A 17849-nucleotide genomic window follows, 5' to 3' on the forward strand; every position below is an offset into this window, starting at 1 on the left:
CAATTTCACTTACATGGATTGGGGACATCAAGGATTAGTAGTTTATCAGGCAACAAACTTTTGTAGGTCTATCGCATACAAGTGTAAACATTCTCTCTGACACCAGACTCGTAGCTCAGAGCTTGCCACTTAGTGTTTAAAGACTCAGGTTTACATTCTTGCACCACCATCTGAAAATTACCTTTATATGACTTTATTTCTCTGCGACTTTTCCTCATTGGCCATGTCCTGTGGCCATTCCTGGATGTTGAGAGCCTATTGGATGAAGGCCCTGGGCTCAATGCTAGTGCTCCAAGATGAATGAACTGTCATCCTGGGGAGTTTGTTTGCAGTATTAACAGTGATTCATAAGACTCACTGGGGAGAGTGGAGTTGTCTATAAATTGCATATTCTAGGACCCTGCCCACCTCTAGAGGTTCTGCTTTAGTAAATGTGGGGTAGAGCCCAGGATTTGCTGTTTATTAAGAGTTCCCTAAGGCTACATAGAGGTTGTTGTTGAACCTAATGAGAAAATAAGACTTTTGAATGAATGACCACAGTGCTGCATGTTAAATGCTGGAGAACATTAAGTGATGAGAGAAGAACCAAGAGCTTTGGAGCAGGAAAGAAGGAACAGTAACTTCTGTGGTGTGAAAGAAGGCTTCACAGAGGTGTCATCTCAGCTTAATAGGAGTTTGCCAAGTGGAGAGATGGGGAAGGCTTTCAAGATTTCAAACAGCAAAAGTGTTTTCTGGAGGTGGTGAGGCATTTGGGGGCCAGAGTGGCTTCACTCAGCCTAGATGGGCAGATAGACCAGAGCACAAAGAGCCTTGTTAAGTTTATTTCTCTGCGATGGGGCATCAGAAATGTGTAGGTTACTGAGAGACAAATTCAGGTCTGACTTCTAGAAAGATGACTTTAATGGAGGTAAAACAGACTAGTTGGAGACCTGAGATGGGACTTGGTCATAATGCAGGTGAGCTGTGATGAGGAGCTGAAGTCAGTCAATGGGATACAGGAAAGCAGGAGACATATACTAGAGATACGGAGTGCGAGTGGACGTAGAGTGCAAGGTACCTAGCTTGGAGAGTGGGTGACGTCCAGCCAGATTTGTAATCAGGTACAGATTTAGGTGGAGAATGAGAGAAAGCAGTACTGAGTTTTAGTTCATGTATATCTAGTACAGAAGCCAGCAAACAGTTGGAAAAAAGCAAATACAGCTCAAAAGGGAGACAGCTTTGTTGAGAAGTTTGCAAAACTCTGATGTCTTAGTGATCATTGAAATACTGTTCAACAGAAGGCATGAGTGTTCTCAAAAAGAACCTTGGAAGTGAAAAGAGGGCACATAGGATTGGAATCCTGAGAAACAGTACCCCAACAAATGCCAATGTACAAAGGATGGGCAAACAATAATAAGCCATTTTGAAGGAGTTTCAGAAGGATAGCTTAGAGGTGTGCAGCAACTTTGATAACAGTTACCTTGAAGGATACAAAAAGTTAATAATCTTATCTGCCACTATTATTTCTGTTTTTTTCTCTTCCACTCACCACATAGACTAATATGCTTTGTCTCACTGATTAACTATCATGCATGATGGTATAACAATAAAAAAACAGAAGTTAGGATTATCTTTCTACCAAATGTCAATTCAACCCTGGGGACAAAAGATAACATGTAGAACTGTAAAAATCCTATTACTAATTCAAGATACATTTTCACAGCACCTACTTTATGCTTGGTAATAAGCTAAGTGTGGACGATGGAGAGGTGGGTGGACTTACCTTAGTCCCAGTATGAGGGAGTTAATGCAAAACAAACACTGCAGATCCTAAGCCGTGGTGCTGCGTGTCTCCACTGAGACAGACTGCAGAGTGTCACAAAGTGAAAACATGCACAGGAGACAACACCAGTTGGGAAACTGAGAACAGATAAAATCACAAAGAGGTAAAAATGGCCAGGGAAAGCTTATAGGTAAGTTTTTAATTCAATATAGTCAAGAAGTAATAGGTTTTGCTGTAAAGGGGAAAGAGCACTAAATCCAGGGTCTAGTCCTGCTACCACCTCTGCTAGGCAGACCTTCATCCTTGGGGGCATGGCTCTGTTCCTAGGACCCCACAAGCTGCAACCTCACAATACTTGGAAGGAAGAATGGCAGCCTCACCATATCTCCTCCCCCATTGCAATCCTCATTCTGTTCCAGGTGCTTCCAACAGGTGATTTCTCTTGAGCGCCTGAGCCAGGAGGCAGGAGCAAATAAGACGGTTAACCTTGCCTCCCCATGCTTCAGAGAACAGATGTGGGGCCGACTCCAGTTCACGAATTTTGTGGGCTTGTTTTTTGTTTGTTTTTGCTTTTGATGGGATCAGAGGTTTCACTTCCAAAGAGAGACAGAAAGAACTGTGTCGGATTTAAAAGCAAGAGCCTTGGAGTCAGACTTGTGCTTAAATTCTGGATCTGTCTCTTAACCCCCGAGTGACCTCCAGCCATTTATTCTACCTCTCTAAGCCTGTCTTTGTTACCTAAAAATTTGGGATAAAGACACATACCTCATAGGGATGTGGTGGGGATTAAAGGATAATGTATACAAACCCCGGAGCACCGTGCAGGGCACACAGTAGCTGGTTAAAAAAGAAATCTGTTGATCCACCGAGTGCTAGCTATTGTTACTAGTAACATGGAAGAAAAATCAGTGGCTGTACAAACGGCCGCTCTCTCCCTCCCAAATCTCTGCCAGGCAGAAAGCCAGCGTCCTAGAACTTAAAGGGACTTTCGGTGGGTGGAACGTTCATCGAGTGGGATCCCGGAGTCCCTCGCGTTGGCGGAGGCGGTGAGAGCCGGGGTGCGTCGCTGTCCCCGGCAGCGCGAAGGTCCAAGTGACCCCACCCCGGCAGGGCTGGCACCCCAGCAGAGAGCCCGCTCTCCTGCCCCCGGCGCCTAGGGGGGCCGGCTCTGAGGCGGGAGCGAGGGGAAGGGAGGAGGGGCGGCCGGGGGACTTTCCCCGCCTCTCTCCTCGTTCCATAAATCACCGCAGCCGCGGCGGCGGCCGAGCCGGGAAGTGCGCGGAGCCGGAGCGCAGTGTGGTGGCACCAGACACCTCCCTTTCCCCACCGCTGGCGTGCTTGCTTTCACATTTTTTTTTAAAAGCCTCCCCCTCTCCCTCCTCGCTCGGGCGGCTGCCCCAGCCTCGCAGCCGGGTGGCCGCTCCTCCCCGTGGGTGCCGCCGCCCGCCCGCGCCGCCTCCGCCTCGCAGCGCCGGGACTCTGGGGAAGCGAAAGCTCGGCCGCGCGCGGCTCCGACTGTCAGCGCCGCGGCCCGCGCCCCCCGGTGCGGCGCCTCCGCCCTCCGAGACGCCCGCCGCACCGCGGGGGCCGCGCCGGCGGCGGGGTCCCGGGGACCGTTCGGGCGGCCGCTTCCTCTCCCGCCCGCCGCCGGAGCCCGGCGATGGTGGCCGCCAGCGCTCCCGCGCTGTAGCGGGCGCCCCCTAAGTTTGGGAGCCGCCGCCGCCGCGGCGCGGACAGGCGTCTGCAGAAGGGCAAGAAAGTTTTGCAGGGTGCGCCGAGCCGGCCCTGGGCGCACCTCCCGCGGCTCCCTCCCCGCTTCCCGACGCCTGGAGCCTGTCGGCGGGTAGTGGGGGGCGGCAGCATGGCCCGCGAGCCGGAGGACGAAGAGACGGCGGGGGCAGCCGCCCTGGCCCGCGGCTACTGGGGCTCGCCGGCCCGGGCCGGGGCGCGGCGGCCGCCCCTCTGGCTGCTCTGCCTGGTGGCGTGCTGGCTGCTGGGCGATGTGGCTGACGCCGACTTCTCCATCCTGGAAGAGGCGCAAGTGCTGGCGAGCCAGATGAGGAGGCTGGCAGCCGAGGAGCTGGGGGTCGTCACCATGCAGGTAAGTTGCCCCCCCTTGCGACCCTAACTTGCCGGGCACCCTTTCTTTTCTGCACAGAGCCCCGTCCCATTTCCCAGTACGGGTTCCCTCGACCGTGCACAGACCTCTGGCATGTACAGCGCCTCCTTTTCCCCCGGACGGACACCTTTGTCCTTTGCACAGACCCTCACCCCGCACCCCCGTCCCCCGATAACACACCAGTTCCTCTTCCATGCACTCAGGTACCGCTCTCTTTCTCCTCTGCAGAAACCCCTGCCCTTTGCACGGAACCCACTCTCCCCTCGACCCCCACTCAGAGCTTCTTTATCTCGGCAAGGATTCTACAGTTCCCTCGCATCTCCTTTCTTAAATTGCACGAATTTCCTTCGAGTCTTGTTTTCAGCCCGCCACCCCTGCAAACTCCCTTTCCCTCTTTGTGTACCCATCCTGGGACCTACGGCGCCGCCTGGTCCGCATGATTTTTTGAGGACCCCCGACCCCCTTGACCACCTCCTGGTGTCCTCCAGACCCAGGAGCGTGGATGGGATCGGAGAGGGAAGGCACCACGGCGCGCGCAGCTGCTGCAAGGCCACCCGGGGCCCGGCGTAGTGTCCTCGGAGTGGATTCTGCGTTCCCTTTCCCCGCCCGGTGCATTGGGGGAGGGGTGGCCTCGTAGATTCCTAGTGGATTCCCGACTCTTGTCCTGTGCCGAGGACTTTATTGTTGCATCTGCTGTTGGCTGTTGTCGTTCTGCGCGCTGTCCACTGCATGATTTTTGTTTTGTATATGCCTTTGGTGGGAGGAAAAAGGGAACACAGTGAATAAGGTTCCATTTTTCCAGATTATTACCAGGTCGGCCCTCCCCAGTGGAGGAAGGTGGTTTACAGAAAAGATTGCCCGCCCCTGATAAGGAACCCTGAAGATGTTACTAATGACCAATAGTAGTGAACATTTCTAAACAGCAACCACCTGGAGAGTCTTACCCATCGTTATTTTAATCTAGTTGGCCGAAAAGGCCCATTCAATTAGGAGAGATTGAGGTGACATTTCGAGTCTGAATCCTTTACTCTAACATTCTTCTGTAAAATGACCTCATTCTTTTATGCATTCTAACAGCAATAATGGTGATGAATGTGGTCTTCGAAAGAGTGAAGTTTCTAGGAGTGTGTTCTTGGAATAGGATTCTGACTTCAATTCTACTTAGGACCACCTTCCGTCTCCCACCAGCAGAGTGTTTTGAATCACTTCAGGATTCAGGTTTCTGACGTGGTTTTTTTTTAAACCTTACTCCCCTCCCCCCTTCGCTTTGCCTCCCAGTCGCCTCCTAGGATGATAATAATTTTACTAAAGCCGTTTGCGCAGACCTTTTCCTCTGTAGTGAAAGATTAGACTTTTTTTTTTTTTTTAAGAGTGAGGTGAGGTTGAAGAGAGGGTAGTTTGCCTGAAAGGTAATTCTATATTTGCAGACACCCCGCCCTGAAGTGCAATAGAGTCGGATTTTCTTCATTTACATAATAATAGACAAGCTTTTAAATACATCATTTAACTGTCCTTTTCTGTGCAAGATCTTTCAGGTTCAGATTCAGTTATAATTTTTTCCATATGCATTTTCTGATTTCTAATGATTGCTGACAGAGTTCTTAGGAATGAAGTGACTTAGAGGAAATGGAACTAAAATGTAGGAAAAGACTGAATTTTTTGTCCATTGATGAGTGTTTCAATTTAGAGCACAAACAATTGTATTTTTACATAGAGATAACTTTTTTAATAAAGGAAACTATGTTTTAACATGTTGCAGTTTGGGGCTGTGCTTGTAAGATTAGCAGGTATTTGTCACCTTCACCCCATCACTAGGGCCGGCAAAAGATCTTACGGGTTTTTTTCCCCCTTCCCATCTAAGCTAAGGACTTGCTTTTCCTAAGATGCTGACAGCAGGTTTACTGTTTCTCATCCGATCCTTGACAAAAGGTGAAATTGGATCCCAACACATTGACATTCAGGTAGAGATCCAAAGCAAATGTTTTAAAAGGCTTCCCAGTTGAAAAGGAGACACTTCAGGGAAAAAAAAGCTCTGATCGGTGGGGGGTTTGTGCCCAAATGGCCCTTTATCTCCTCCCAACTGGCCTCTTTCTAACACCTTTGCAACCTCATTGTGGAAACTGGCCTCCTGGGGACAGGGTTTTGTCTGGCAAAATGTGAAGTGGCTTCTCTCCTTTTTTGAAAGGAGAAGCACATACTGTATTCAAATTCCTCTTCATGAGCTGTACATTGATCTGCCACTTGGCTCCATCTGGAGAAATTGGGGATAGTCTCTTTTTTAGTTATGTTAGACCACCAGCCTTCTTAGGAGGGGGAGATACTTGCAAAATCGAAGACAGGTTAGATTCTTTGGGCCCTTAGAACGAAGATTTCAAGCATCACATTTCCTCTGTAAACCTTTGGGATTTGTACAGTGGGTCTGAAATTATGTGGGTTTAGTTACCTAAACTGCCGATTATATAGTCCTCCCTTGTGGAATGTTGGATTTTATAGTTGTAGAGCTAACCTGCTGTTCAGAGGTAGGCAGCCTCATATGGACATTAAGGTGAGCAAGGTCAGATGTCCATACGCAGACCTGAGGGGTTGGGGGAGAGGTTATGTCTCATTACAGGAAAATAGTGTCGGACTTCAGTGAAGGGATTGACTCCTTTTATTTGACCTTGGCATTCTGAGCACAGTGCAAACCTTTCAGGACAACATCTTATTTGACTGGAAACTTTCTGTACATCAGTTTATATGTAAAAAGCCTATTTTCAGACTTTTAAATTGCATCTGCTGCTGCTGAAATTCTCCAAAGATAATTTTTAATTTTGAGAAATTGCGAAGTAGCCCTCCAATGAGGTTTGTTACAGAATTTCAAATGGCAGCCCATACTGCTCACAGGAGTTTGCAAGGGGTAATTTTATTAAAACAAAAACCAGGACTTCTTTCAACACTGTATTTTCCTGTTGCATAGTTTTTGTACTTGCTGATAGATAGTTTGAAAAGCAGTTTATCTTAAAGATTTTCTCGGAAAGGTTTTCTCATGGAGGCTGCCTACTTGTGTTTTTCGTTCCTTTTTAGTAATGGAAAAATTTAAAAAAAAACTTTAAATGATTTTTTGAGGCCCCTCAAAAACTAATTTTGCAGTGTCCTGGGAAAGCTGTCACTGAATACTGCCCTCCTGGCAGCAGACATCATACATCATGGGGAAAAGTCAAAAACCTAATCATTGTCTCCTCAGGGGTCTGGTGGAGGGAAGCCATCAGTGTTGAAATCTGGGGAGCAGAGAGTGGCTGTGTCCAGGGAGACTTGTTTCTGCTTATTCATTCATGCAACAAGTTTTTAATCAAGTAGCACTGCAGAGTGGAAAGAACTCCACATTGGATATTTGAAGGCCTGGGTTCCTGCTCTGCCACTTACAAGGGTGATCTTTATCTGCAAAATTGGGGATAATGATTCTTCCTGGAGATCTGCTCTGTGCACTTAATGAAAATAGTGTGTAAAGGCACCTGTTAATGTGAGGCTGGGGCCAGGAAATGTTGATGGACGTGGTTGTTCATAAATACAGAAGTACTAATTGAAAGCTCACTGCACAGAGAATGTTTTGCTAGGTCTTTAGGGGATTTCCAAGGAGGTCTTCCAGTATAGCCTCTTAAGAAGTTCATAATCTGGAGGAGGAGGTAAGATTGCACAGGTAAAACAGTTAAGTTACAATGCCTGCTTGTTAGAAGGTCTTTCTGGCTCTGGGAGCCATTTCACCAGGCACTTAGAAGGCCCATTTAACATTATATGACAATATGGGCTTCCTAACAGCAAGGGCTTGGCACATAGCCAGTGTGCCCTCCTTGATGCCAGCTGTAACACAGCTCTGCTGGGCTGGGCATAGTCACTGTGAACTTGGCAGACACACCAGCAGGTTGGTCAGATAGCTGTTGTGTGGGGCCTGCAAGGGGGCCTGTCCTTCCTGTAGGGGCAAAAGAAATACCAGAAGTACAAACTATAGCTTCAACTCAGATTGAAGGAAGAGCAGCATCCAGAACAAAGATGACTTCGGGAACTGAACAGGGCTCAAATGGGGTGAGATGTTGGCTGTGAATATAGAGCAGTGTTGTAAATAGTGGCTGCATCTGAAAGTGAAGGGGATGCCTCTTTGTATGCACAAGAACAGCATTGTGTAAGTTCATTGTTGATTCCTGCATACAAGAAGCAAACTTTTGATGGGGCTTCTACTCTACAAGGAGCCTTGGATTAGATTTGGGGATAAAGCCTGGTCTGTGTCCTTAAGCTATCAACTGATGATGGAGACAGATCAGAGTATTATGATATGGGGGTTAGTGAGAGGCAGAGAAGTGTTAGAATACGGCAGTTTGGCCCAATGGTAGTGCGAGGAACAGGGCATTATGGGAGTACAGGAGGGCTGCCTGAGCCCATCTGGTGAGGTCACATTAGTCAGCCAGTCGTCTCTCCACCTTTTCAGTCAACTGTCCACACACATAGGCCAGTTCTGAAAGCAGCAGCCTCAAACGTGAGGGGTCACCAAATCGTAGTTCATCAGACATTTCTAATTCCCTTTGGCGGCACAGGACAAAGGAGTTGATATATCTTAAATACCTGGATAAGGGGGTGGCTGTGAGTCTTGTACCTCTTCATGTGTCCCATGCCTTATTTCTTTGGCCATTGTCACTGGATCTTCTGTGGTTATTGGACATAAACATCTTGGTGGTTCTAGAACTGCATGCAAATTTGCAGTTATGATTAGGCAAGGTTTGTGTTTTCCCCTGAATCATGTCCATTATACCAGAAAAGTGTGTTTTAGGATTATTTGAATGTGCTCTTAGGCAATACAGAATGTTGTAGGGGGTGGGGGAAATAACTATTTGCAAACAATGTAGTTTGATTCAATGCCCTGTGTACCATATCAACTCTGCTACCTTGCTCTCTTCTGAAATGGAATATTTGGAGTAGAAAAAAAAATTGACCATTGATGAGGATGCTGAGATGGACTTGATAAAATGATCCCAGGGAAGAGCATGTTGAATGACTTCTGATGGACCACCCTGTTGTGCTTAGTAAACTTCCTCTACTTCCTCTCCACAAATACCTGTCTTAGCTGGCCGTGTCGCTTATGCTTATGTTTTTCCTGCCAACCATACTTGAGTCTGGAGGAGTATGGGGGAGGGGAAGGAGATGATGTCACACTTTATAACTTGGTGCTATTTCTGGATGCTGCTTGAGGAGTTCCTTCCTTGAGCTTAAGTGGATGAACAGACAGGAACCTTGCAGAACTATGGGATTTTAGTATTATGTGCTGTGGGATTTATTTTGGATCTGCTTGGACCTGGTGTAAAAATGCACTGAAATTAAAAATATGGGGGAACAACAGGGACAACAGTTTTGACTCAGCTAGTTGTAACTTCACTCATATTTTTACTCTGAACTTTAGTGATGTCTTCATGCTTCATTTGGTTAATGGAGGGAAATATATTTTAAAAGGTAAGTGTCTAACACAAGGTCTAACATAGGAACAGTCTGTAAATGGACATAAATATGGAACAGTCTGTTTAGTGCCAGGGCACAAAAACCTGAAAGGCAACAAACATGTAGCTCCCGAGCCTGAATGAAACCAAAGTCTAATCTTTAGAATCTGTGGATTTCAATGTGGTCAGTTCTCTGTCCCAGTGGTTACCAGAGTGTGGTGGCCAGACCTTAGGGATGTGGTGCAAAATCATCCTTTGGGGTTTGCAAAGAAAATATTAGACTTGCTATTCATAATTAACTCACTTACTTTTATACTTTCTTACAAAGATTTGAAAAAATACCCAGAAGTAAAAAAGAATAGGGAAGCATGCCTATGCCCCTGTTCCCCAACTTAAACAATGATCAACTTTGCCAAGTAAACAAGGCTGGTTTCATTTCTGCCTCTGCATCCACCTGCTATTTGCTTTCCCCCAGGTTATTTTGGAGCAAATACCATGTATCACACAACTTCATATGATTTTTATTGCATACTTATTTAATGTCTATATTTTAAATGTCTTATAATATATTTGTACACTAGTATTTAGGATTTGCAGCCCAAAATAAATACAACTATTTGAAGGATATTTACTTGCAGTTTATTGTGGTGTGCCTGAGCAAAACCATCACTGTGTCACCGAGATCCTTAGAAATAGCTAGTTATCTTTTGCCCAGCAACCTCCCCACCCTTCTAGATATAATGCCCAAGCTTCTTTTGGGAAGTTCCTCTGAGACTCTTATTTTCCTTCCTTACACATGCCATCTGGCCCTCATTTTCATGCCTGGCTTTCCCCATGAGGCTCTGAGGTTCCTTGTTTTCTTAGTGGCTGGCTTACAGTCTATGCATATGCATTTGACTGATGCAGCAGAGACCATGCCTCCTTATTCATGTCTTCTCATCCAGAGGAGGCAGGACCAAAAGGCACAAAGCAAGCAAGATAAAGCTGTAAGCAGGAAGGAGAGGAAGGCTAAGAAGGAAAAGCTGTACTTACTTACATACGTATTTGTCTTTGGAGGCTAGGGAGGGCAGGATAAGTATAGCACATCCAGTGCTTTCCTCTGAGAGCTCATCTTACCAGGGAGGCTAAACCAGTTTGTATGGGTGAAGGCAGTATAGATAGAAAGGCTAAATAAAATATGGGATCTAGATCACACCCGGGGTTGCTAAATCTAACAAGGGGTCATTTGTATCAAATGAGTGAGGTGGGCAGGTGTGGGCCAATAGGGAATGGTGTGGACTATTGTAAACTAGAGGGTGCATGCCAGGGCTGGAGGGAGTAGGTGCTGCTCAGCTCCTTCGATTGTTACCCATTGACAATGTGGGTTTGGTTTTGCCATGTGACTATGTTTTTTGGGATATCTGGTTTTTAGATGAAATGTCTTGATTCTTAAAATGTTGGCAGCTAATTCACATTAAAAGAAAAACACTCTGTGGGCCAAACCAAACATGTCTGCAGGCTTGATCAAGCCAAAGGCCACCAATTTGCAGTGTCTGGATTAGAATTATTCAGTGAACTCCAGGAGGTAAAGTCAGTGCTTGTGTGTAAAGGTTATGGCGAAGCAGTTTCCAGGTCATACAAAGGAAAACTTTCTGATGGAAGAGTTCTAAATTGGATTGCCTTGGGAGACGAACTCCCTGTCATCATAATTACTTAAACAGATACTGAATGTTTATTTGGTGCCAGGTACTAGGTTAGGTCTGAGATATCAGTCAGTTAATTTCCTATGCAGTAGATGTTATGAGAGGAGGTTTCAGATGTTTGGAGAAAGTATGTCAGGGATGTTAACCTGTTTGGGGGTGGAGATGGATTCTGGAAGGCCTGGAAAGATTGGAATGAATAGGAGTTGGTTAGTCGACGAGTGGAGTTTCCAGAAGGCTCCTTTGTGATGGTACCTTTGGGGAATGGAAAGATGGCATTAAGGTTTGGAGTTGAGAGAGAGGGAAGAAAGGCTGCAGGAAGAGGCTAGAGAAGTAGACAGAGGTCAGGTTGTGGGGTTCTTGGCTATGACTTGTTATATGGCAGGTAGGAGATCACCCAGTTCACAGTGGCTTGAACAAGAAAGGAACTACCTACTTTACAAGACTGAACAATCGGGCAGATCTTTGGGCAGGGCTAGATTAGGATTCAAACCATGTGGCTGGGACCCTGTTTCTTGCTCTTTGCATGCCTACTTTCTGAAATAGGCTCAACCTTTTGTTTCAACATGGCTGGTGGTAGCTTACCAGTGTTTGAGTTGGGAACTAGCTCCCTGTGTGTGAGTCTCTTGTGTTTGGACATGTGCCCTGGGGGAAAGGAACTAGAATCTGGAGAATCTGAGTTTTGGTACCTGGAAAACTCAGCTGAAGTGACTTAAGATTCAGACACCACAGCAGCCACCTGTTGCCAGGTCCTCCCCACAGCTGGGTTCTGCTGACCCAAGTCCAGTCAGGAAGGGCCTACTTAGTGGTCTCCTTACTTCTGGCCTGCAGACAGGCTGGCTAGCTTCCCCCTGTGGTCTGTGGTCTGCCCTGAGAGGTGTACAAATCCAGGCCCAGCAAACCTGCCCTTGGCATGCCTCTTCTCTCTGACCTCTCAGATCCACCAATCTCTTGGTGCCATGAGAATTGGGAGGGACCAGAGAGAGTCAGCTACCTCCCTTGCTTTACAGATGAGAAACTGAGGACCAGTAGGGAAGTGGCTCTCTGGAGATCACAGCATTAGCGAACTTAGAATTCAGGTCTTGGTTTTACGACTGAGAACTTAAAACTGATGGTCTAATTTGATAGCTGGGGTTTTCTTTTCTTTTTAAATGTTATTTAAATACCTAGAAGTCAGTGTGCCACTTGAAGAGAGACAAAAATTCTGAGACTTAGTACACCGTTGTTGGATATTTTTTTAAAAGAGCAAATTTATTTGGTTAATAGCTATTTATAATAGTGAGCCTGTATCAGCAAAGTAATTTTTTATTTAAAAGGTAAAGCGTAAAGGAAAAGAAAACCTAAGGGGAAGAGCACTTTGAGTTATTTGTGTTTGTTTATATAAAAGGAAGGAAATTCCACCTGTAATTTTCAGGCCAAGTTCTATTTTGGAATTGAATTTCAGGACATGCATGTTGTTTCCCCAGTCATTAGGACTATAAAGTTTGTTCTTTTCCCCCCTCCCGCTTCTTTGGCTAAAACTGCAGTAGTATTACTTTGGAGAGGCTGTTTAATTTTATAACAACAAAATAAACATCATTTGATGCCTCTTTACCTTGCCTTCTTTGAGTTCAAAAGAAGTTTTCTTCTACTTCAGACTTATAGTCCAATGATTTCTGAATTACAGTTAGAAACGTTCCAGCAGCTATATACCAGTGTGCGCTGACTGAGAAGTAGGTAATACAGTCCATGTTTCCCTGGAAATAGTGTGCTTTTTGGGAATTGGTGAGTAAAAGTCAGTGGGTAAATTCTTATCTGTTACATGATAATATCTTGGTTCTATTCCAACCATTACAGTTATTTTAAAGACTCAGTCAAAGCCCAAGATGACAATACTTTTTTTCCTGATTCTGCTTGGATATGTCTTTAAAAATTTTAATTTTTGCATGGAGCATTTTAAAAATATGCTTCGAGGCCCTGGTGGAAGGGCAGTGAAAATCAGCAAGCCAGTGAGAATGAATCTGAATATTTAATTAGGCTTTGAGTTGCATCTTCAAAGTGTGGAGACATCGTTAGTGATGTAAGTCCTGTTGCATTAGCAGAGACTGACATTTCACTTCAGATGGGGAGAGTGCAGCTGTCCTGTGCAGATAAAAGTTGCCAAGTGCAGAATAACAAGGTGGATTGGTAGATAATTAGCTGCCCCACATTACTGCAGTGTGGAAGAAGCCTGCCAGTCATGGGCAGGAAGGAGGAATTATTAGCAGGAGAAAATCCAAGTGTGTCATAAAGCAATTTAGAGTCACTTCAGCTGTGGCAGAGCTGATAAGGCATATGTTAAGGAAACAAGACAAACTGAGTGTAGTATATGATGGCCAACTTTCTTTTTAAAAAAATAAATTCAAAAGAGGAATGGCTAGAAATGAATGATCCATGAATACACTGAAGTAGAGATTCACCAGTCTGCCCCGACTCCATGTGTAAAATAATTAACCAGCTTAAAATAGTCTCTGTGTTTCCATATCTCTTGAAAATAAAGTGAATTCTATTGAGGGAAAAAAAAATCACAGGGAAACCATAAATCCTTGACAATAATGGTGTATGTGACCAGGAAAAGACAGGGGAAGAAGAAATGTTGAAGTATATCACCTCTCAGATACAATTGTTACAATCTTTACAGATGGTTTGAGGATATTTTTAGGGCCTTAATGGTGGAAAAGGTGTGTACTTAAGTACTCTCAAAGGTTTTTCTGTCTTCTCATTTGTCTCCAGGAAGTAAGAGGTATAGAAAAACCTTTTGGTCCATCCTGAATCATCTGCTAATCAAATGAAACTTCATAGGATATTTTTATCTACTTGTATTGCTCTGTGTGCCCCTGCCAGGATACTGGCCTCCTTTGCCCTAATTCCATCCACTTCTGTTGACTGGCTTTCTGCAAGGCCGGTGCCTCTCCTGGCAGTGGGTGCTGACGGGGGCTGGGGTCCTGTGCTGCCTGGAAAGTGTCCTGTGAATGAGAGCTGCCCCTGGCTACAGGAGGGCCCATTTTTGGCTTGACTGCTTGCCCTGTTTTCTTCCTAAGGGACTGTCCCTGGGTTGTTCCTGCCCTGCTCAGTTTTGGAGAAAGCCTGCAGAACTGAGGTTTTTGGAAATCTTGGCTGTTGGATCCAGAGTTGATTCACTGACCCCCCTGTGAAACCCTCTATAGTCTTGTTGGGGACTAGATTCTGTGCGGATTGTGAACCTATCATATTTGTTGTAGGTTGAGCTCCCTGGAGATGGTGTAAATTTAAGATGGCATCAAAGAGGCCTGGAAAATTTTTTTCCATACATGTATACTTAGATAATAATTGTGGGCAAGAACTGCAAATAGTAAAGCTTTTTTTAATAGGTCAGAGTTACTAGAGCGTGAGCTTCCACAAGAAAATGCCTGGATTTATTCATCTGTGTAGTCCTGGTTCAGTGAGCTCTGTGTCTGGAACATGGTGAGACCTCGAATGTCTGGACTCTAGAAACTGAGTCACCTTGAAAAGTAGACTTTGTAACTTCATAATATTCATCACTACAAATTTAGGTTTTACTAGTGATTCGTGTGTCAATTACATTACCTTAGACTTGGTGAAGTGTTCTTGAGGCTTAGTTTGCTACCAAAGATGTAAAAATGTTTCAGATGAATGAACTACTGGCAGAATATCCAGCACATTAAGACTAAGTATTTGTTGGTTCTGATTTTTAATTTCTTCAAGTTAGAGAAAGTTGTGGTGTGTATATTGAGGAATATAAAAAAACAAAAAATTGTGTGTGCTTGCAAATTATGTACTTAAAGCTACTTTATCCTGGAGGATAGAAGTCAATGGTTAATTTGTTTAACAAATATTTATTGAGCACACATACTGTACACCAGGTATTATGCTTGGATTTGGGTTTATGATTAAAAAAAGACATGAGCCCTACTCTCAAAGAGTGTTCCATCTACGAGGGGTAATAGACGTTCAAGAAATCATAAATACAAATTGTAAACCTTGAGTAGTATTTTGAAGAAACAAGGGCTATAAATGTATAAACATTCCTACTCTAAGCACACACAAATCTTTGAACATAAGTTTCTTATCTCTAGGGGTAGGATCTCTGTCATATGTTAAGTATATGTTAAACTTTGTAACCTGCCAATCCATTTTCTAAAGAGGCTATGTCATTCTGTGTGTCCCCTGGCAGTGTATGAGAGTTCTGGTTGCTCTGTATCCTCACCAGAGCTTGACTGGGTTGGTCATTTGAATGTTAACCACTGTAAAATGTGTGAAGTAGTATCTCATTGTGGTTTTAATGACTAGTTCCCTAATGAGTAATGAGTGTGAAGCATTTAATGTACCTATTGTGATTAGGATATCTTTTTTGGTGAAATGGCAAAACCTTTGCCCATTTTTAAATTGGGTTATGTCCTTATTGTTAGTTCTTAGGAAACAATGTACAATTTCTGTAGATTTGTACAATGACGACCATCATCCAACTTTATAACATTTTCATTACTTTCAAGGGTTCCTGTGTGCCTCTTTATTGTTGAGTTTGGAGAGGTATGTAGGCTTTTAAAAAATTCAGATGTACTTTTTATTTTCCATATTTTTGCCAAATTCTATACTTTTTTTTTTAAGTGACACTGTTCTCAGAAGAAATTTGCTTTCATTATTAAAGAATGATGTCCAGGATTAAAAAGATGAAAGTGTAATCCAGGATACATAAAAATTTTTTAAAAAGAGTTGTGGATTTTGCAGTTCTTATTTTCAACTAAAAACAAAGCATCGTTTAAGAGTTTTGGTTCATGTGGCCTGTGTAAATTCTTAGGTTTGGTTAACTCGTCAATCTGTTAGTAACTATTTATTGAACTTTTCTGCCCTAGCATTGCTCTCAGTGTGGGGGTCCAGTGATGAATGGAAAAAGTCCCTAAGTCCCTGCCTTTAGGGGCTTATATTCTAGAAGAGGGAGATAGATATTTAAATAGGCAAAAATTAAATAAAGATGACTTTGAGCCCTTATCAGTTCTGTGAAGAAGATCAAGTACAATAAGTGTTCAAAAGAGGCCTCTTGGAGGAGCTGATATGTGAGCTGAGGCCTGACTTGTATGGGGGGCCGCCTGGGAGGAGCTGGGGGAAGGAGTAGGAAGTGCACAGGGTCTGAGGCTGGGAGAATGAGCTTCGTGTGTCTGGGGAGCTAAAAAGAGGCACTGAAGGTGGGAGGTGGAGGTGGGGGTGGGGGAAGAGGGTGGGATCACTGTGGAGAACAAAGATTTTGGATCTTATTCTGGCTGTAGGGGAGGATGTTAGGCAGCAGAGTGACGTGGTTGACATTTTTTTAGAAATGCCTCTGGCTCTGGGGGTTATGCTGGTTATATATGGGACGAAGTTGGGGATGGCAGAAGTGGAGGCAGCGACCCAGTTAATAATGAAGGTATTTATTCTTCATGGAAAGGTGTCGCGAAATTTAAATGCAATGGAATTGTATTATTTAATGATGTACGTCAACAAAGGCCAAGGCTATGATTTGAAAAGAAATAGGACAGCTGCAGCTGTGATAGGATAAAGTAAGAGATTTCAACATAGAAAATACAAGCAACATTGGTCACCTCCAATGTGTCTACAGTATTTACATATATTCTCTGCCATGTAATTGCTCTTATCAAAGTCTGTCAAGATCTTAGTTTACCAGCTAAGTAACTTTTGATAAGTCCTTTTTTCTTCATAGCCTCAGTTTTTTCACTTAATAAATAGAAAAATAATTATGCCTCAACCCTGGGTTGCTGTAAAGGTGGTAATGTATGCATGTCATAGACTTCAACTCCTCATTATCCTCATCACCATTGTATTGGATTCTGGTAGGGTGTTTTGAATTGAAGTAATAACCCATTCCAAGAAACTGCCTTAAAAGATAGAGTTCATTGGCTTGACTAACTGAAAGATTTACAGATAGGGTGAGCTTCAGGCACAGTTTGATCAGAGCCCTAGCTCCATTTTTTCCCCCCTTTTATCCAGACTGGTTTTTACTTATATAAAATGAGTGCAGCGATCCTAGGCCTTTCAGGGACATGCCACATACCAGAAGAAGACACCTTCCTCTTCCACTCATTTGAAGGGTGCCCTGGGCTCACCCTGATTGGACATTTCTGTGGTCAATAGAATGCAAGAGGATGGGATTACATTAGTTTCTACCAATGAGGACCTATTTCTAGAGCTGGGTGTGGGGTTAATTCTACCAGCATTTTATGACTGCTACATGATCTGGTGATTTGGATCACAGAGAAGTAACACAAATGTTCACTACAGTTATCTCTGGCATCATTCTAATGGCAGTAGAATATAGGAATGATTTTGGTAATTTTGGCTAGGTCTTAGTTATGGACTCCCCATCCTCTCCCTCCCCATTCCCCTCCTTTAAAAAGTTTAAGTGCTTAAGGAGCACCCCCATGAAACAGAGGAAGTACTTGGTGGGCTCATGCCTGCATGATAATCTGGGACTGCTTAATCATTTTGTTAGAAGAATCAAATCAGCTAGTTTAGAAGGCAATTCTAATACTTTATATGTTAGAAAATAATTTTTACTTTGTGTGAGGTGGTTGTGGTTTAGGAATTACCCATGCTGGTGGGGTTTACATTTTATAAACCTTATTATTGATACATCTTAATAATGTAATATTTTATAGACAGAATCATGTTTCTAAGCATCTGGTATCAGACACTTTATGTGTTTTGCACATTTCGGTTTTTTGACCAGTCTCTGTTCCTGTTTGCCCTGCCCTACTTTCTTGTTTGGCTGTGTCTGTTCCACGATGACATTTAAAAAAGTCGTGAAGAAAATTGCCCTT

The 17849-nt window shown here is 44.1% G+C and overlaps 1 protein-coding gene across 2 annotated transcripts in view; it reads left to right on the plus strand.

The window, feature by feature from the left end:
• The first annotated feature begins 3013 nt into the window (after positions 1-3013).
• Positions 3014-17849, plus strand: part of CACHD1 (cache domain containing 1) — a 212995-nt gene continuing 198159 nt past the window's right edge. For both annotated transcript variants that reach the window (XM_073234071.1, XM_073234072.1), the window contains exon 1: positions 3014-3863. In XM_073234071.1, coding sequence (XP_073090172.1) covers positions 3624-3863 — 240 coding nt within the window. In that variant the 5' untranslated portion in view covers positions 3014-3623. The remainder of the gene's footprint in view (positions 3864-17849) is intronic.

This window comes from Manis javanica, chromosome 4, assembly GCF_040802235.1.
Source record: "Manis javanica isolate MJ-LG chromosome 4, MJ_LKY, whole genome shotgun sequence".
Classification (NCBI taxonomy): domain Eukaryota; kingdom Metazoa; phylum Chordata; class Mammalia; order Pholidota; family Manidae; genus Manis; species Manis javanica.